This window comes from Medicago sativa, chromosome 5 (assembly GCF_051527215.1).
Source record: "Medicago sativa cultivar Bolivia chromosome 5, Bolivia_mono, whole genome shotgun sequence".
NCBI lineage: Eukaryota > Viridiplantae > Streptophyta > Magnoliopsida > Fabales > Fabaceae > Medicago > Medicago sativa.
Window position 1 is genome coordinate 32,617,822 of NC_140753.1, and position 20,695 is coordinate 32,638,516.

At 35.4% G+C, this 20,695-nt stretch overlaps 3 protein-coding genes across 3 annotated transcripts; 1 reads left to right on the forward strand and 2 right to left on the reverse strand.

Annotated features, from left to right (window-relative positions):
* Positions 1-300: 300 nt before the first annotated feature.
* On the reverse strand, positions 301-2,523 carry LOC146921854 (uncharacterized). Its single transcript, XM_085715110.1, has one exon. The coding sequence runs from the start codon at positions 2,445-2,447 to the stop codon at positions 492-494; it is 1,956 nt and encodes a 651-aa protein (XP_085571236.1). The 5' UTR covers positions 2,448-2,523; the 3' UTR covers positions 301-491.
* A 6,191-nt stretch (positions 2,524-8,714) lies between these two features.
* On the reverse strand, positions 8,715-11,017 carry LOC146921855 (uncharacterized). Its single transcript, XM_085715114.1, has one exon. It carries the CDS (start codon positions 10,865-10,867, stop codon positions 8,876-8,878), a length of 1,992 nt encoding a protein of 663 aa, XP_085571240.1. The 5' UTR covers positions 10,868-11,017; the 3' UTR covers positions 8,715-8,875.
* A 7,119-nt stretch (positions 11,018-18,136) lies between these two features.
* On the forward strand, positions 18,137-19,529 carry LOC146921856 (F-box/FBD/LRR-repeat protein At1g78750-like). Its single transcript, XM_085711396.1, has 3 exons — positions 18,137-18,871; positions 18,965-19,135; positions 19,233-19,529. The coding sequence occupies exons 1-3, from the start codon at positions 18,137-18,139 to the stop codon at positions 19,527-19,529; spliced, it is 1,203 nt and encodes a 400-aa protein (XP_085567522.1).
* The last annotated feature ends 1,166 nt before the right edge of the window (positions 19,530-20,695 follow it).

Consider the following 20,695-nt stretch of genomic DNA (forward strand, 5'->3'; position numbering starts at 1 on the left):
CAGGGAACGGCATAAACTATCGAAATTGCATTTCCCATCGAAGTAATACACTAAAACTAACAAAAACAATTTTTTCAGTCGCGAGTTTTTCAACAGAAGAGCTTTGACAAAAAATCCTCTACTATGAATTACATGATCCTCTTAAAAAAATCTAATCCTGTAAACCTTTGATGTGTTCACTGTTATTCAATTTAATCTGCACTTGCTCCCTTCCCCTGCACACAACTTATATCTAATTGCAAACATCTTATATGGAAAATAGAGATTGGTCCTGAAGAACAAAATAAAAGTTAACACAAATGAAAGAGGTAACCAATTTGCATTAAAAACACACTGCCATTTCAACGGAAGAACAACTACAAGCATATCAGAAATTTGTTTCCAACAATCTAATCAAGCAGTAGTTCATAAACAGACTCGCCTATTTCCTTTTTATCAACTTACTAATGTTGCACTGAATAAAACACTAAACTAAAAATTATAGAAGGAAATCAATCCAGCACAACTAGTTTCTGATACTCGGGGCCAGCGATGGCAGCTTCCATGGCTTCTACAGGGCTTATATCACCTTCATTATCCAAGAACAATGTCAGCAGATTCTTTGAAAACCCACTTACCAGCGCCACTCCTTTCTGAGTGGATGGCACCGGGGTGGCCTTCGAGTCTCTCAGATTCCAAAAGACTATCTGAGGCACAGCTGAACCATACCCTTTCTCGCTATACTTCCTAGTGATTGCTTGGTAATCGGTCTCCCAAGAGTTTGCAGACGCTTGATCAAACTCCATGTCACTGAACACGAAGATCCTCTTAATCATCTGATCCTCCTTGAGATTCCCATTGACAGCCACATCCAATATGCGATCAAACACCTTCTGGAAATCAGTGTTCATCCCCCAATCCATATCCCTCACGAACTGTGTCTTGGACTTCAGATCATCCCCCTGAATCACATGAAGCTGAGGCTCTGCACTGAAAGTAATAACCTTCCCTTTCCATGGTTCCTCACTCAATTCGGACACCAACAACCCCAATGCCACAGACACCTCCATAGGAGTCCCAGACATGCTCCCAGACACATCACACACTGCAAGACAATTTTTCATCTTTCCTTTCTTAAGCAAATCATCAACAATTCTCTTCCACTGCAACTCAGCCACTTCTCCACCATCTCCATCCCCCAAAGACCCTATAATCTCATGAGGAAGCAAAGCACCAGCAGCAATAGTAGTCTTCCCTGCCTTCACATCCTCCAAGTACTTCTCAAACCTCTCCTTATCATGCTTCAAAAACTTCTCCTTATAAAACTTCATTGCTACAGAAGCCACCCTATTGTAAGGAATCAAATCCCATTGATTAGAACCAATAAACACCTCAGGCAATTCCAACACCTTCCTCAACGGCACCAACACATCTTTCCTCAAACGATCACGAACCCTATAAGCATAATGCGCCTCCTCCACACCTTCATATTCCTCCCAAGGGAAGATCCTCTTGGCAATGGTCTCACATAACAGCGTTGACCGATCAAAGGAAGAGTCAACGGAAGGGCACCATTTAGCAGCAAGACTGATTTTTGTGGGCGACCCAGATTTCAAAAACTCGAGATCCTTCTTCAAACAATCAGCAAAATGATCAGAGATACAATCATGAAGAAACTTGAAATTGGGATCAGTAGTGTAACGATCAACAAGCTTCTTAGCTAATGCAATCCTCTTCTCTTCCTTCAAAACGTGAGCAGCTTCTTTCTGAGCCTTATCTCTCGCTGCCACCTCTTCAGTCTTGATGAAGTCTTTCTTGTTTTTGTTGTTGTGGTGTCGTTGTTTTTTATGTATTCCTCTCCTAAAATCAAAATCAAAATCAAAAGGGGTTATTGATGAAGATTTTCTTTTGGATCCAGATTTCCTTTCCTTCCACTCTTCTTTCTGCATTTTGCGAACTTTGGAACCTTCGAGAAGACGGTAGAGGATCTCAGGGAGATCTTTGAAGTAACCAAAGTCAGCGAGGGAAGGAACATTGGTAGCTAGGGTTTTAGGGTGATTTTCATGAAACCATAGAGCGGCAGCGTAGAAGCCTTCTTTATCGGACTTACCGGTACCACGAACACCACGAAGGTTACAGACGAGTTTTAGGGTGGTGAGTGGATTTTGGGACCAAGCTAGTTTGAGTCTCTCGACGAGTGTCTCAGAAGGAGTATCAGGAACAACATGGAAGAAGAAATCAAGACATGGGTTACCAGTAGAGAGAAACGTTGGTGACATGTTCTCTGTCAACCCCATCGGTGGGTTTTGGTTGCTTGCCAGAGAATTGAAGTTGGCCACCATTTGATCGACTAAGACATCGTTAGTGGTTGTTGTGGAGGTTTGAGCGGTGGTGTTAGTGGTGGTAGGGTTAGGGTTTGATTTGAGAGAATAGATCTCAGGTGGGCCAACGAGAGTGACGGCGGCCATTGTTGTTGAGAGGAGAAAGATGAAATTTGGACTGACTCGAAGGTGGGGTAAAGGATAAAGAAAGTTGTAAAAATCGATGTTGATTTGGGTGGTATTTATAGATATCGATATACGTGGGTTGTAAGAATCTTAGTCATTAAGTATAATACTCCCTCCGTTTCAAAATGAGTGTCGCTTTAGCTAAAAAAATTTGTTTCAAAATGAATGTCCAATGCAATAATAACTTTTTCTTTTCAATTGTACCCTCCAATTAATACTCTGCACACTACTTCCAAAGTATTACTTTTAAAACTAACTAATAGTTAATAAGGATAATTTGGTAAAATAATCATTCTCTTTCTTTTAATCATTGCATTTCTTAATATGTGTGTAAACACCTAAAACGACACTCATTTTGAAACGGAGGGAGTATTTTTTTTGTTTCGCTTTTTTTTTTTTTAAGAATTCTTTGTTTGGTTTTAGTGGGCTAAAGTTTTTTTTTTAATGTGGTGTGGTGCTTATGTATGGAAACATTTTGATCTAACTTTTCGTTGTTATAATGATCTTTGATTTATGATAAAATATAAAATTGTTTTTAGATGTGTATCTTCTTTTGTCACTTTAGTCTTTAACATTAAAATTAGTTGTTAAGAGCTGAGTAATAGGATATCTAAAATAAGAAGCATAAATGTGGTGACTCATCTACTTCTAGAAGGTAGAATGACTCATCTTAATCTAGAAGGAATCTTTTAGACATATTCTATTGGTTAGTTACTAACCAGTGTTATTGTGTAGCCGTTGTATTTATCTTATCATGAGTATGCACAAGCCTATATAAACATTGTATGCCTCATGGATTAGAATCAATGAAAAATATAATGAATTTCCTTTGTTTTTTTTTTCTCTAGTTTCTCTCTAAATTCTGGAGTGTGATCCTTACTCGAATTGGGTCTAATCATTTGGTGATTTCATTCGTTCTCATTCCCGCTACCTTGAGGTTGGATATGGGGATTTCATGGTTTTACGGTGATTCAAATGGCTATTGATGGATACTTTGCATCGAGGACCATCTCAAGGTGAACGGAGTCTCAAAACAAGCACAACTACCAGTAGCAGCGAGTGTTTTGCAAGGTCGTACTCTCTACTGGTGGAAATGGTGGTATCCACGACATCAATATGTGGATTGGGAATCATTCACCACCTCTTTTATTTGGCGATTTCAACCTGAGTTCAGGGAAATTTTGCCGGTGGACGTTGAATCAATTTGTGTTACCATTCCTAACTGCTTCTCTCGCAAATCAAGTTATGTTACCATTCCTAACTGCTTCTCTCGCAAATCAAGTTGTGTTACCAACGCAACTGTGTCCTCCACCTTCAACGTCAAATCAATTTTCCATGGATAGGTCACATTTGAAACTCCCTTCAACGCCAGAGAAGGAAGTGCAACTTAGCCAATCGGAAAGCACTCCACTGATCACATACAACAACGAAGTATCAAGGTATTATGCAATCCATCTCTCTGCCCACCATCGCCGCCACGATGGAACCCTCGCCGCCATCTCTCTGCAATCAGGAAGAACAAACAACCTTCAGCTAAAGAAGAATTGCATGTACCTGATTACCCTCCACCATCCCAACCACTATAGACCCTCCAACGTCCCAACTCCCAACCACCAAACGACCCTCCACTGCCCCAACAACCACATCCTGACTCTCCAAAGCAATCACCGGGCGACTTGCCTCCATCACACACTATCCTCTCCACCATCACCAGACACGCAATCGTAGCAGCAACAATCACCGCAAAACTCTCCACACATCCAAAAAAATTGCACCTACCAATGTTTGCACCACACTTGGCTTCTTCACAAGCACTTTAACGAACTTGCACACCATTAAGCATATCATCCAACGATATTGTCTTTCCTTGGAAAACACCTTTATCGCGAGCATTCCAAATTTACAATTGACTCAAATACGTGCAAACCATGAAGTAAATAATTTTGCCTCCGCAAGTCTTCCCCTTGAATAAAACTAGAGAATTGGCTTAAATGTTGGCGGAGATCATTGTAAAACACAACAGATATACTCAACCATTTTGCTGAAGTATATTGTGATTTAGAAAACACAGGTCATTGGAAGATCAAAAGATTTAACGATTCATAATCCCACAACCACTGATACACAACAACACATCCTCTCTTTCGGTCAAAAAAAACAACACATCCTCTCCAATAATAACGCCTGAATATGGTATCTTCCATAGATATCCTATTGTGACATAATTGCCATACAAACACGACTACTTTCAATGGGATTATATGTGACAACACTACAAGTTGAAATTCTCTGCTTTCAAAGGTATGAAAGGAGGATTTACAAAGGATTATTGAATACTTGGAAACTAAATGTATGAACATTGTAACAAAAACACATTTTCTGCAGCACATTCTCCTTTGGTTACTTGGGAACAACCTAAAAGCTCAGAGCGTAATAAGTTGGTGTCGTCATTTTCACTCAAATAATAGAAAGAATGGGTGTCATTAATTCTTTTATCTTATAGAGGATACAATATAATATGTCATGTTTTATTTACATAGAAGGATATTATGAATTACAATCAATATAATTGGATTCTTCAATGTTATATGATCTGCGGAATACAAAATCTTCAACATATTGCAATATTTTATTGGCCAAAGTATCATAGTTAGTTGTGTTCTGTCTTACAAGAAAAAAGAGAGAGAAAATAATTCTCAAACTACTATCAGCCAAATAAAGGTTTATAAAATAACAAAAATGTGAAAATTGAATGATAAATAACAGGTCTAAAACTAATGAAAATTGATATGAGGCAGATTCCAACTTATAAGGAAATATCTCCATATAAGTCAATTTCAATTTTTCGAACTAGGCACATCATATAAAAACATGACACCTTTATTTAACTTTAAACCATTTAATGTCTCTTCTAGAATAGTAGATGGATATCCATGGTTATGTTGAGAGTCTTTCCAAAAAGAGCTACTGGAATTAATATCTTTTTTGGGACCAAACCATTTCCATCCCTCTTGAACAAAGCATGAGGTCTCTCATTCACCACATCAATTAGATCAGATGGAGCAGCTCCTGGTTGTTGGTTTCCTTTCCCAAGAAATTCTCCCCTTTTTCCAACCAGGGTTGATGTCTATTTTCAAGATTTCTTCTATATATTTCCGCTTCCCGCCAAAAACCAATTTCGAAAAAAATGGCTCCTTGTTAATTAAACCAACTTGTGTTTGCAAGCAAATTGGAAGGGATGAGGGGAATAGTGGACACACTGTAGTTCTAATTGTGTTGATACAACTTTCATTCAATCTTGATGAGTTCAACTGTAAATAAGCTTGATAGTCAAAAACTCAAAAGTAAAAACATCAAGCATATGTTAGACAATAGTTCTAAATTGTTGTCTGCAACCCAAACTACAGCCACAATAAAGGTTTTAGAGGTCACCGTAACGGTATTGTAACCGCAACTGTGGCCGCTATACTTTGCCGCAACGTCAAAATTCGCAGCAATGTCACAGCTGCAATTTAGAACCATAAATTCTTCTATTTTATCTTACCAACATTAACATCTGGAGGGTTAACTAAAATGACAAAAAATTTACACCTTCACATGTGGCTGATTACTATTTCAATTATAAACTTATTTGGCTTGACCGTGCATATAGAAAACAGTAAGAACCATGCGTAAGCAACAGTATGTAAGTTTTGCACATTTTCATTCAATATAAAATTGCTGTGTTTTCACAGAAACTGCTTGATTTCATTAGCTATAAGAAACTCTCAACATCTTTATTTTATGCAAGCGTTTGCATTTTTCGTGATTCTTTAGTTACTTGTGTTATGAAAAAGTACTTGTTATCAAGTGCTTAATGATAAATAATGATTAATTAGTTACTAACTTTTTCCAGGGATTAACTTGGGAAACCAAGAGAGACACAATGAAATATTGTTTTATCAATTTAGTGATATCTTAGAAGTTGTTGTCAATTGTCATCACTGACAGAACCACTGTATCACAGTATCACAATACCTGTTCTGTTTCAAAGTTTTAATACATAAAAATACTAAATCCCATTTCGATGTGGCACCTCATTCTCTTAAACTGTTCATTTCAGCCATTCAATACTGACCGATGTTCTTACAACATTTTGAAGAAAAAGTGGTTTTGTTCGAGCTGAGCAAATTTTGTAAAAATGAAAAACAATTCTATTATTGTATAAACTGTGACAAGGCATAAAAGATGGACCCTGTCATCCAGAGATAGACAAAGTAAATCCTTACAAGAACTTCAATACTCCTAATCTAAAATAATGCTTATTCCTCCCCCCACCAATAAGAACATCGGAGATATTCGACGTAGTAGTTTAGTAGTGAGTAAAGGTATTTGCAATATTCTAAGACTATAGAAATACCCGGACAAGAAAAAAGACAAGTAGAAGCAATTCAGTAACATAGTTTTGAACATAGCACACACATCATACTAAGCTTGTGGATTCCTTCAGTAATTTGGACCTTAAGTCTGAAAAGGACTTTGGTGTGCTTTATACCAGCAAATGCACCAAATAACTTTTACCCAAGTAGAAGTATTATATGCAAACACGTGAAGCAATTAGTAAAACTTTATGTATCAGTTGAGATTAACTTTATGTGTTGGTCCCAACTTTACACCAGTGAAATAGCCAGCCCTTACTAAAACTTTATGTATCAGTTGAGAATTGAGATCAAGTTTCTCATCTCATCACTGGTGACTAACATTTGCTTGATTAGCTTCAAATTTAAAATTATCAGGCGTGTGAGAAATCCGTTACGAATTCTTCAAAACCAGAAATTGAGAAATTTGTGCCTTGACTCATTTGTGAACAAGGTTATTGCAAGGTTCTAAGCCTCCTTATTCGAGCCAGAACCATCACGCCATCATAAACTAATTGCCAAAGTCCGCCATGGTTTGCCAACTACTATAATAAACTCACATCCGAAAACATAAGTTAATGGGAATTATTAACAGGGCAAACAGACGATAACAGAAGACAGCAGGAACCATGCATAAGCAGTTGTATGCAAGTTTTGCTCATTTTTATTCAATACAAAATTTCCTGCTTGCTGATCTAATACATCAGAAATCAAATCCTCCAATGCATTATGCTGTCTTGAGTGTTTCACACAAACACATGTGTGAATAAATAGTTCCCTGGTTTATGCATTTGAAAGATAGATGACAAGAAACTCTTCCACATGTATGTGGTAAATTAGATATGAAGAATGTGCACGCACCTTTTAATGTCCTCTCTGACCCTTATCAGACTTCTAATTTCTATCTCCCCTAAAAAGCCAGTTCCATGGTATCCTGGTGCATGCTATTTTCCGACTGAAGAGCAAGTGTTTCATCTGTTACCATGGACCATAGGATAAGTACTACATTCCAACTCCATAAATGGACCGAAGTTTTCCATAGATATTGAATTTAAGAAAACAGACTCTCACTCTTATACTGTAGTTTCACAAGATGAAATCTTGTTGGATATATGATGCAGAATAAGAACGACAGGACTATCAATTCAAGGATCTAAGAAAATGCACAATGCTCTTGTCCTTGCACAAAAACCTATGAGTCTCTAATAGAGGAAATCACCCTATGAGTCTCTAATAGAGGAAATCACTTTTCAAATGGTGTGATCAATCTCATACAAAGAAAACTATGTTCTACAACAAATGTAGAACGAATCATAGTACAAAAAATGTTAGATTAACAGAGATGTTTTCTGGCAGATTGTTTCATTCTTCAATGTGTTGTTACTTATGTCACTAAGAATTAAAGCTCATGTATGACAGCTACATTTTTGTTTTGAGGTGCTGCACAATTGATTACAAATACATTTTACAGATGATTGTAATGATCATTAATGTCTGCCTGCAAATAGAACTTCGATTTCATGAGATGAGAATCTAATTTCAGCAGCAGCACCTATCGAAGTAATACACTAAAACTAACAAACAGTTTTTTCAGTGGCGAGTTTTTCAACAGAAGAACTTTGACAAAAAATCCTCTACTATGAATTACATGATCCTCTTAAAAAAAATCTAATACTGTAAACCTTAATGTGTTCACTGTTATTCAATTTAATCTGCACTTGCTCCCTTCCCTGCACACAACTTATATCTAATTGCAAACATCTTATATAGAAAATAGAGATTGGTCCTGAAGGACAAAATAAAAGGTAACACAAATGAAAGAGGTAACCAATTTGCATTAAAAACGCACTGTCATTTCAACTGAACAAGCATATCAAAAATTTGTTTCCAACAATCAAATCAAGCAGTAGTTCATAAACAGACTCGCCTATTTCCTTTTTATCAACTTACTAATGTTCCACTGAATAAAACACTAAAAATTACAGAAGGAAATCAATCCAGCACAACTAGTTTCTGATACTCGGGGCCAGCGATGGCAGCTTCCATGGCTTCTACAGGGCTTATATCACCTTCATTATCCAAGAACAATGTCAGCAGATTCTTCGAAAAACCACTTACCAGTGCCACTCCTTTCTGAGTGGATGGCACCGGGGTGGCCTTCGAGTCTCTCAGATTCCAAAAAACTATCTGAGGCACAGCAGAACCATACCCTTTCTTTCTATACTTCCTAGTGATTGCTTGGTAATCGGTCTCCCAAGAGTTTGCAGACGCTTGATCAAACTCCATGTCACTAAAGACAAAGATCCTCTTAATCATCTGATCCTCCTTGAGATTCCCATTGACAGCCACATCCAATATGCGATCAAACACCTTCTGGAAATCAGTGTTCATCCCCCAATCCATGTTCCTCACAAACTTTGTCTTGGACTTCAGATCATCCCCCTCAATCACATGAAGCTGAGGCTTCCTGCTGAAAGTAATAACCTTCCCTTTCCATGGTTCCTCGTTCAATTCAGACACCAACAACCCCAATGCTACACACACCTCCATAGGGGTCCCATGCATACTCCCAGACACATCACACACAGCAAGACAATTCCTCATCTTTCCCTTCTTGAGCAAATCATCAACGATTCTCTTCCACTGCAACTCAGCCACTTCACCATCTCCATCACGCAAAGACTCTATAATCTCGTGAGGAAGCAAAGCACCAGCAGCAATAGTAGTCTTCCCTGCCTTCACATCCTCCAAGTACTTCTCAAACCTCTCCTTATCATGCTTCAAAAACTTCTCCTTATAAAACTTCATGGCCACAGAAGCAACCCTATTGTAAGGAATCAAACCCCATTGATTAGCACCAATAAACACCTCAGGCAACTCCAACACCTTCCTCAACGGCACCAACACATCTTTCCTCAAACGATCACGAACCCTATAAGCATAATGCGCCTCCTCCACACCTTCATATTCCTCCCGAGGGAAGATCCTCTTGGCAATGGTCTCACATAACAGCGTTGACCGATCAAAGGAAGAGTCAACGGAAGGGCACCATTTAGCAGCAAGACTGATTTTTGTGGGCGACCCAGATTTCAAAAACTCGAGATCCTTCTTCAAACAATCAGCAAAATGATCAGAGATACAATCATGAAGAAACTTGAAATTGGGATCAGTAGTGTAACGATCAACAAGCTTCTTAGCCAAGGCAATCCTCTTCTCTTCCTTCAAAGCATGAGCAGCTTCCTTCTGAGCCTTAACTCTCGCTGCCACCTCTTTAGTCACGATGGAGTCTTTCTCAGTACCCTTCCACCCTTTGTTATCCTTGACGTCCTTGTTGTTGTAGTTCTTGTTGTGGTGGTGTCGTTGTTTTTTGTTTATTCCTCTCCTTAAAAAAGGGGCTGATGAAGATGAAGATTTCCTTTTGGATCCAGATTTCCTTTCCCTCCACTCTTCTTTCTGCGTTTTGCGAACTTCAGAACCTTCGAGAAGACGATAGAGGATCTCAGGGAGATCTTTGAAGTAACCAAAGTCAGCGAGGGAAGGAACATTGGAAGCTAGGGTTTTAGGATGATTTTCATGAAACCATAGAGCGGCAGCATAGAAGCCTTCTTTGTTGGACTTGCCGGTACCACGAACACCACGGAGGTTACAGACGAGTTTGAGGGCAGTGAGAGGGTTTTGGGACCAAGCTAGTTTGAGCCTCTCGACGAGTGTTTCAGAAGGAGTGTCGGGAACAACATGGAAGAAGAAATCGAGACAAGGGTTACCGGTGGAGAGAAACGTTGGTGACATGTTTTCAGTCAACCCCATCGGTGGGTTTCGGTTCCTTGGAAGAGAATTGAAGTTGGCTACCATTTGATCGACGAAGACATCGTTAGTGGTGGTGGTGGTTTGAGTGGTGGTTTGAGCGGTGGTGGTGGTGGTAGGGTTAGGGTTTGATTTGAGAGTATAGATCTCAGGTGGGCCAACGAGAGTGACGGAGGCCATTGTTGATGAGAAATACGAAAGTTGAGAGGAGAAAGGGGAAATTTGGACTGATTCGGAGGTGGGGTAAGGTAAAAGTTAAAAAAGGTTGTGAGAATCGATGTTGATTTGGGTGGTATTTATAGATGGATATGCGTGGGCTCCAAGTGCTCTAACCACAGGCGTACGCAAATCTTAGTCATTAAGTAAAATATTTTTCTTTGTTTCGCTTTTTTTTTTTTCTTTTTTGAGCAATGTTATTTGAACAACCATTTATTGTGACAACTTGATGGACAACCAAATTATACAAAGAAATTTAGGTAGTGGCCCAAAAATCAAAGCAATAGAGAGAGAAAGTATGAAGACAATGTGAGTATGAAAGAGAAAGTTGTCATAAAAATTGTCAAAAAATGGTTGTTTAAATATCATTTGTCTTCTTTTTTTTTTAAGAATTCTTTGTTTCGCTTTAGTGGGCTAAAGTTTGTTTTTAATGTGGTGTAGTCTCTCAAGCCCCGATACAGTTAAAACTCTATAAATTAATAACGTTAGGATCGGAGAAATTTATTAATTTAGAAAGTTATTAATTTATCGATAAATTAATAATTATTAATTTAAAGAGTTTTTAAGTAATTATACTATGCATACCAAACAAAAAGAAAAATTAGTCTACGCCTCTTAGAATTACGTTGCAGCGAACCTTGAGATTCAACGTAAATTAGTAACTACTGTGTTATAGGCATTGGAAATCAATAATGACTTTTGAAGTACAGTAAATGTAAACAAGAGGAACAAATGTGTTCAATGTATTCTTAATATATTTTTTTCAGTTTCTATGAATTATTAATTTATGATTTTCTTGGGACCGAAAATTATAAGGGGATCTCCCAAAAAATTATTATCTTATTATTTTATCGAGTTTTTCAATTTTTTACATTGGCCCAAGTCGGGACCGGACAAATTTATTATTTTAGAGAGTTTATTAATTTACCGAGTATTAAATTAAAGAGTTTCTACTGTACTTTAAAATGGATGACGTATCGTATCATCTGCGTATCCTGCACCGATATCTGTCTAATACTTCCCGATACGTATTAGGAAAGTATCCGAAGATTAAATTTTATTTTTTAAAAAAATAATTATTTGATACTTCCCGATACGTATCAGGAGAGTATCCGATAATTATCATTGATACCTGCCCCGATATTTCCCAATTAATGTTAACTAAAATAACTTAACTCTTGAGTACTGATGTGTTCTTTTTTGGATATAGTGCTTCTTTTTTGGATCGATATAGTATAGCACTAACCTTTTAGGTATAGTATAACACTTATGGTGCTCTTTTTAGGATATATTGTGTATATAATTGACTAATCATCACTCTCTTAATCGACAATATTATTTATATGGGTCTTGCTAACAAGTGCCCTAAGGGCATTGTTTAAGGAACCCACAAAAGGAAATATTGTCTTGAAAATACAAGTCAAACAAATATAAAAGTCTTAACTACACAATTTCCAATGCAAAAATTACTACTTTTGAATGCTTAAACAATGCCCTAAGGGCACTTGTTAGCATTTTCCTATTTATATTTATGTTGATATGTTACGAGCCTATGACTGGTTTCTTTTGTTTGTTAATATATTTGCATATTAAAAAAAATGGTTATAATTATATTGTACATTTAATTATATACTCCCTCCGTTCCTTTTTAATTGTCACTTTTAGAGAAAAAATTTGTACCTATTTAACTGTCACTTTCAAAGTTCAATGCAACATTAGATATTGTTTTACCAATATTACCCTTAGATATTTATTGCGGAGAGAGAAACACATGAAATGAAATATTAAATTAATAAGGTCATTATAATAAAAGTAAAAACAATGGTATCAAAAGTAGTAACTTTTATTGATTGTCTTGATTTGTGTAAAATGTTAAAAAGTGACAATTAAAAAGGAACGGAGGTAGTAATTTTTTTATTAACGTATCCTAGCCGTATCGTATCTTGATTTTTGAAATTTTTCCGTATCGGTGCAGTATCGTATCTGTATCATATCTCGTATCCAGGCTTCACAAGGTGCAGTGCATATGTATAGAAATCATCATTTTGTTCTATCTTTGTATCTCGTTGTTATAATGATTTAGCCAGTTTAGTCCTTAACATTAAAATTAGTTGTTAAATGCTTAGTGATAGGATATTTAGGATAAGAATCACAAATGTGGCGACTCATCTAGTTCTAGAAGGTAGAATGACTCATCTTAATCTAGAAGGAATCTTTTAGGCATATTCTATTGGTTAGTTACTAAGTAGTGTTATTATGTAGCCGCTGTAGTTATATTATTATGAGTATACACAAGCCTATATAAAGAATGTATGCCGCATGGATTTGAATCAATGAAAAATATAATGAATTTCCTTTTTTCTCTAGTTTCTCTCTCTAAATTCTAGAGTGTGATCCCTACTAGAATTGGGTCATATCATTTAGAGATTTAATTTTCGTTCTCATTCCCTCTACCTTGAGGTTGTATATGGGGATTTCATGTTTTTCTAGTGATTCACATGGTTATTGATGAATACTTTGCATCGAGGACCGTTTCAGGGTGAACGGAGTCTCAAAACAAGCACAACTGCCAGCGGAGGTGAGTGCTTTGCAAGGTCGTGCTTTCAACTGGTGGAAATGGTGGTATCCACGACATCCAGATGTGGATTGGGAATCATTCACCACCACTTTTATCTAGCAATTTCAACCTGAGTTCAGGGAAGTTTTGTCGGTGGACAATAAAGAAGAGGATCCACACCAGTAGTTAACATTCCCAACTGCTTCTCTCACAAATCAAGTTGTGTTACCGACACAATTGTGTCCTCCGCCTTCAACACCAAATCAATTGTCCATGGATAGGTCACGTTTGGAACTCCATTCAATGCCAAAGAAGGAAGTGCAACTTGTTCAACCGAAAATTAGGGGTCTACATGAGTTGGGTCAATCCGGAAAACCCGGTCAAACCCACCCAACAAAACCCAAAAAAGTGGGTTAGGTTGAGTAATTGGGTAAGTATGACTTTAAAAATGAAAAACCCATAAAAAAATAACGGGTTTCGGGTAAATCCAGACCCAAACCCAATAATCCCACTTACCCAATAATGCCAACATTTTTCTAATTTTCATTGGGAAGAAGGAGAATACAAAATATTTTGGTCATTTTGTCAAAAAAAATATATATATATGTTTTGGTCATAAATCAAGTTTAATTTCCCATATTTACACAAAGCATTCTATATTGAAAATTAAAACATGCTAGAGTTACAAATTCGGATGTTGCACTTTTTGGTTATTTTAATGCTAATGCAGTTTTATGTCATGCAACTTTAGTTTGTTGCAAGTATTTTATGATGAAAATTATTCTTTGATATTATCATTTATTATTTTTATACGTTAAAATATAGTGAAAATTAGTCACACGATTTTTTTTAGAAATAAAAAAGTTAGGTATTTTTTATGAAAAAAAATGAGGAATCATCGTTTAGTCATTTAATATTAACAAAAAAACAGAAGAACTGTTGAAACAGGTACCGACTCGCCATCTGATTATGTTACTTTACAAAAATTTCCGTCACCCAATGGATTTATCATTGATTACTAAGGTAAACACCTATCTTGCCTTATTGAGATCCCTTTCTTTTTGCACCACCCCGTATAAGATTTTCTTAAGTTCCAAATTGATCTTTGTATTGCGAAAAAACTCAATCGTAAATGCCAACTTTTCTATCCATTCATTTTGTCTTACATTGGTTGCTTGTAGTTGGAACTAATGAATCAAATGAATTTGTGAAAATTGAGTTCTCCCCTTACTACTACTACTTGTTTGATATAAGGCCAGTTAGACCCAATTGCTTTTGGAATACTCGTCTCTTTCAAGTCTTGGAAATGTTTTCTACTATGTTTGAGAGTTCATCTTTACAATCATATATGTTCTCCTTGAACAATGTTTTACCAGCTAATGGTAATCTTGATCGTCTAAAACTTGAGTTAAATGTTTTTGCCACCGTAGGCTTGTCCATATGTTCATGATACTTGTGGTTCTTGTGGTGTTTATCCAAATCTTCATTTGGCTTCTTGTGGTGTTTATCCCCTTACAATTTTTGGAAAGTGTATGCATAATAACACCCATTTTTCTCTTATTTCCGAATCATATGGTCATCTGGAACTTAAGAAACCAACAGTGTATCGAGAATGACCGAAGCTATGTTTTCACTAAAAACTTGTCGAACCAAAACATCATTCCACCTCTTGGAAGATAATCAATTCAGCTATCTAAGTAAATTCACTAACAAAATGTGCCCCCAAAATATTTCTGTATATACAACCACCATTCAACAACCAAGGTTCATCAAGAATAGAAATAGAGTTACCTAATCTGATACACCACCTTGCCCCACCTCGAACAATAAAGCGGGCGCGCAAAATACTCCTCAAGACATAAGTCGAATTATGGCCTAGATTAGCCATGAGATAAATCTTAGCAGGGAAGTAGCGAGGTTTAAAAATGCGGGAAACAAGAGAGTTCGGTCCGTTTGAAATCTCCAACCTTGTTTTCCTAGCATAACCAAATTGAAAGTCATGAGATCTTTAAAACCCATGCCACCATGATTTTTGTGTGCCGATAGCTTTTCCCATGCTATCCAATGAATACCACAATTATTGTAACCACGATGACCCCACCAGAACGAGTTTATCATCTTCTCTATGGTGTTGATAAGTAAAGTGGGTAACTGAATAATACTCATCACATAAGAAGAAATAGATTGAAGGACAATTTTATCATAACTTCAGGACCTACTTTAGAAAGACATTTATTTCTCCCCATTTGATGGTTTACACTATAAACCATACAATTTGTATAGTTAAAAAATCAATTTACATTATGTATTTGCAATTATAAATAATTAAATTTAAATAAATTATTACTATGTTTAACTTTTTTCACTTAAACAAAAAATTTCGTCCTTTATCTTTTACTAAAAATTCAATTTATTCCTTCATCTCTTTTCTAAATAGTTTTAGATTTTTATCTTTTTTCTCAATCGTCTTAGTCTTTTATCTTTTTAAAAATTTGAAGGATTAGAGATAAAAATATAGTTAACCATTAAATATAATATCTTATTCAAATTCAATTAGTTGTATGTACAAAGTAGAAGTATAAATTCTTAAAAAAAAAAAATACAAGTGTAAATAATTTACTTTAGCTATTGGATTTTATCAAACTCGGGATTTTTATGATGTATCTACAATATATATACTTTTAATTTGTTAGTTAATTGTTGATATTATGTAGGCTCCGTTTGACCTAGCTTTGTTTTGGCTTCGGGATTTTGATGATGTATCTACAATATATATACTTTTAATTCGTTAGTTAATTGTTGATATTATGTAGGCTCCGTTTGACCTAGCTTTGTTTTGGCTTTAAAGATACTTTAATACTAATGGTAAAATTAAGTCCTTTGGCAAGAAGTAGAAGTTGTTTACCATTTTAAATTTTTTAACATGTGCAAATTTACATATGATAGAAAAACCATTTTTATTCTATTTTTTTCTAAGAAATTGCATTTATGAAGGACTTGATAGTCTTAAACTTTATAAAACGAATTAAAAAAATTATATAAATTTTTGGTAGATAGTCAAAAAGATAATGATCATTGGAAATTTACACATAAATAAATGGACTTAAGTTTGAATTTCAATCATGATATTCGACTTAACAATTTTAATATTTTCATCCGTTGAGATAAGTAATTAAATTACTTTAATTTGTACGTAAACGAGTTCATTTTAACAACATTTTTTTAAAGAAGTTCATATTAACAACATGAACAATATACAATTTGTAAAAAAAAAAAAAAGTATACATGCTGTCAAAAAACATATTTGAACCGACCTTGAATAGTACTCCCCCCTTTTCTTTTTAAGTATTTTTAGGGTGAATTTTCCGTTCCTATTTAACTGTCTTTTGGTATTTTAAGGGTACGATTTTTCAATTACTCTTATCTTTTTCCATAAAACTAATTAATGTTATCTATTTGAAAAACTAAAGTGTTTTTTTTTTCTTAACAAAGTTTGTTTCTTGTTATCTTCAAAGAAATAAATAATGTACCAGTACCATTGTTGCTCTCTTCTGTCTCCTCTTCAAAGTTCTCTTCATGTGACTTCTCTAAACCAAATATAGGTTGGTTTGTTAATGATGTTTCAACAACAATATTTAAATGTGGTAAAGGAGTAATCTCAACATTCAAATCTATATCACACATTGTGAATCTAGCTTTGATTGAAGTCATAGTTGAAGTCTTAACTTTGATTAAAGGAGTTGGAAGAAAGTTAATTTTATCTTAACTTTTGATTAATGTGAAGTTGGAATAATTTTTATATTGACTTAAAATAATGAAAAAGATGTGCACAATATTTAAAAAATTGACAATTTAAAAAATTCACAATTGTTTGTTACAAGAGAAAGCAAAAAAATAGGAATTTGTTGGAGAATAAAATAATAACCAACAATTGTTTGTTACGAGAGAAAGATAACATACTACATTTATTGAAAAGATAAAGTGTGTGCAAGTAAATAGTTTTATAGTTTTAAAGATAACATCCACTATTGTTTTAAAGTTAGTTTCAACTTTTAACAACTTGTGTCACAAAGCTCCTTCCATTCATTTTTGTTGATTTAGAAAAAATACTTTTATTTATTAAGTGTTTAATATAAATTGTGTTTGGCTACTTTCTCCTTTAAATTTTAAAGAAGTAGAAAAAAAGTTAGGCCGGTACCTTACTTTAATTTACACCCTAAGGTAAGTTGTTCAGATCACAGAAACCGAATCCATTTATATTATGGATTTATATCCGCTAAAATGATTAAAGTGTAAAATGAAAAAATTATAGGTTATTATTGTAACAAATTCGTAATTTGTTACTATGCGTTCCAAAAAAAAAAATTCCTCTCAAATTTTTTTCAAGAGCTTACCCAATCTCGCAGAATTTCAAAACCCTTTCCTAGTAATAACTGAAACGGAAATAGGGTTTTTGTCAACATCGCCAAAAACCTTCTTATTTTGTTTTTCTTCTGATAAAACCTTTACCTTTTTTTCGTGGTGGCCGGGATTTGAACCCCTTTGTTCACAGCATCGGCAATCTCAACCAAATTTCCCACACACAGCATCATCGCCCAATCAGTAGATTTCTTTTGTTATTAGAAGAAGCCATTCATTCCATGGAAAACGAAATAAATAACAAGAGGAGGAAAATAATGCCTCCTTCACAGTCACAATCGACGACGACGAGTATCAACAACTTCCCCGACGAGATACTAACTCACATACTCTCTTTTCTTCCGCTCAAACAAGCTTTCAAAACCAGCGTTCTTTCCAAGAGGTGGCGCCTGTTATGCTACTCACGCTCCGATCTTCACATCGCCGTTAGAAGGGTGCACAACTCAGAGAACTTGATTAAGCTCCGTCGATTCATGGACGTTGTTATGTTCTCCCCACACTCTCACCACCTAACTCTCAAATCTTTTTATCTCACTATCATGTCTAGTTCTAAACTCTTGGAGACTGAGGCTGCCTGCTTCGACAAATGGGTCGAAGCAGCAAAACAACGTCGTGTCAAGGATCTCCAGCTACACTTTTTACCTTTGGTATACGTCCCTTTAGCACCTACCGTCTTCTGCTGCAAAACACTTGTGGTTTTGGGTTTGACGGGAATACATATAGGCACTTTGTTTCATGGTTCTGTTGATCTTCCTTTAATCAAAACCCTAACTATGTTTAATATTCATTTTGAAAATATGGAGGATTTCATGAAACTTCTTTCTGGGTGTCCCGTATTGGAGAATTTGAAAACTAAATATATTGAAACAACAACCAATGTTACAACGGGAGGGTACTTTAAATCGCTATCCAAGTTGATCAATGCTGATATAAGATTATTCGACCTTCCGTTTAGAGCAATTTATAATGTCCGATTTCTACGTGTACATGAGGTATGCTACTTTTATCATCAATAAAAGTAGCATAATTTTGATACATTAAGTCAAATATTTTCATTTCGACTAATCTTATGTGTGACTTTGCAGATGGAGACAAATCTTGCCAATGAAGAAATCAATTTATATTACAAAGGCTTTCCCGTGTTTGAAAACTTAACCGACCTTCGTCTATCTTGGTGCATTGGCACTCATGATTGGGATGAGGTAGTGAAAATGCTCCAAAATTGTCCCAAACTCCAAACTCTTACAATTAAAAAGGTTTGTTTGTCGCATCAATGGATAGTTATTGATTTTTACTTGTTCTTCTCTTATGTTCAAGAAGTTTTACAAATCATATTTTGTTTCTGATTGACAGTGGATAGGTTCATTCAAAACCACAAAGGATTGGAAACACCCATATCATGTTCCTGAATGTGTTACCTCTAATCTAACAACATGTGAAATCGAAGACTATCAAGCTATGGAAGCTGACTTTCAATTTGCAACATATATTTTGCAAAATGCAAGGGTTTTACAGGTTATGGCAATCCATAGTCCAGATATCCAAAATCCAATGGCGAGCCCCCGACTTTTAGAAGATTTGATATCCTTCCCAAGGATCTCTCCCGCGTGTAAACTATCATTAATTGATATGAATGTTTCTAGTTCCTAGATGTATACATGGTGTTTTCGTTAGTTCTTATACAAATCAATGGTCCACATAATGTACGTTTCACTTGGCATTTTCCGTAACCAAATTGCTTGAGTAGGAAAATTTGTGGTTGCTATATATATATATGGTCCATTCTTGTTGCATTTGTGACATCGAATGTTGGATTTATTTTCAAAGAGTTATTATGTACCTCTTTAGTTGTGGTCTACCTTCCTTTGCACAAATCCCGCATTTATGACATTAAATGCTTGATCGATTGTGTCACTTGACTTTTCACTCATTTGCATTTCATGTGACTCCAAGGGTGATAGCAAATCATTCTAGGTCGTTGTGTTCATATCTTTTGACTCTTGAATTGCTGCTACTGCGTAATTGAATCAACTTGTTAGTGTCTGCACAATTTTCTCCATGACTTATTTTTGTGTTATAGTATTTTTGAAAGGTTTTGGTGTTAAATTATCACTGTGATTCTTCATTTCTCGACCAACTTGTCCATTCGTGAAAAATAATAACAAATACTTTCATCTTTGAAATGTTCAATCAACTCAAATTGTCTTTTTAAGCCATGCAACCTTGTCCGTTAAGTTGGATATATGCTCCTTCATATGTTTTAATTTCCCAAGCTTCCTTTGCTGTTATAACATGTAAACTTTTTACAAGATCAAGCAGCTTCACATATTGACTTATTAAAAACAAAGGTTTTGATTGAGTAGATGATCTTTTTCAATCAGTTTTTTCTGTTACTTTGCTGCACAAGGAACTTGTTAGAGTCTCTCTCTTGAAATTCTCCGACATGTAAGCAGTCATTTCATTTATATAAATGTTCTACTAATTTTTTTCAATTTTATTTTTGTTTCCTAACTTTTTTGTGAACAGCAAAATAATTGACATAAAACATAAAAGTACGATAAGTAGTAACATATAAATCATTATACATGTATCGAAAAAAAATGTATATTGTTTTTATGTTGATAGCATCTCAATTGAAATACAAAGTTTTACTTGCTTTTAATGTTTCAAGATGGTCCTCATCATATAAGATTTTTTTTGTTGGTGTGATGGTCCTTATCATATGAGGTTTAAGCATATATATTCATACGCATACAAGCTGGTTAGTTAAAAAATAGTGGTTGTTCAAAGAAGCATATGTTGCTGAAAGATCCACC

Coding starts and splice junctions, on each gene's coding strand:
- LOC146921854 (XM_085715110.1), bottom strand. CDS start 2,447: ATGGCCGCCGTCACTCTCGTTGGCCCACCTGAGATCTATTCTCTCAAA.
- LOC146921855 (XM_085715114.1), bottom strand. CDS start 10,867: ATGGCCTCCGTCACTCTCGTTGGCCCACCTGAGATCTATACTCTCAAA.
- LOC146921856 (XM_085711396.1), top strand. CDS start 18,137: ATGCCTCCTTCACAGTCACAATCGACGACGACGAGTATCAACAACTTC. Junction 18,872..18,964: donor GATTTCTACGTGTACATGAG/GTATGCTACTTT, acceptor GTGACTTTGCAG/ATGGAGACAAATCTTGCCAA. Junction 19,136..19,232: donor AAACTCTTACAATTAAAAAG/GTTTGTTTGTCG, acceptor TCTGATTGACAG/TGGATAGGTTCATTCAAAAC.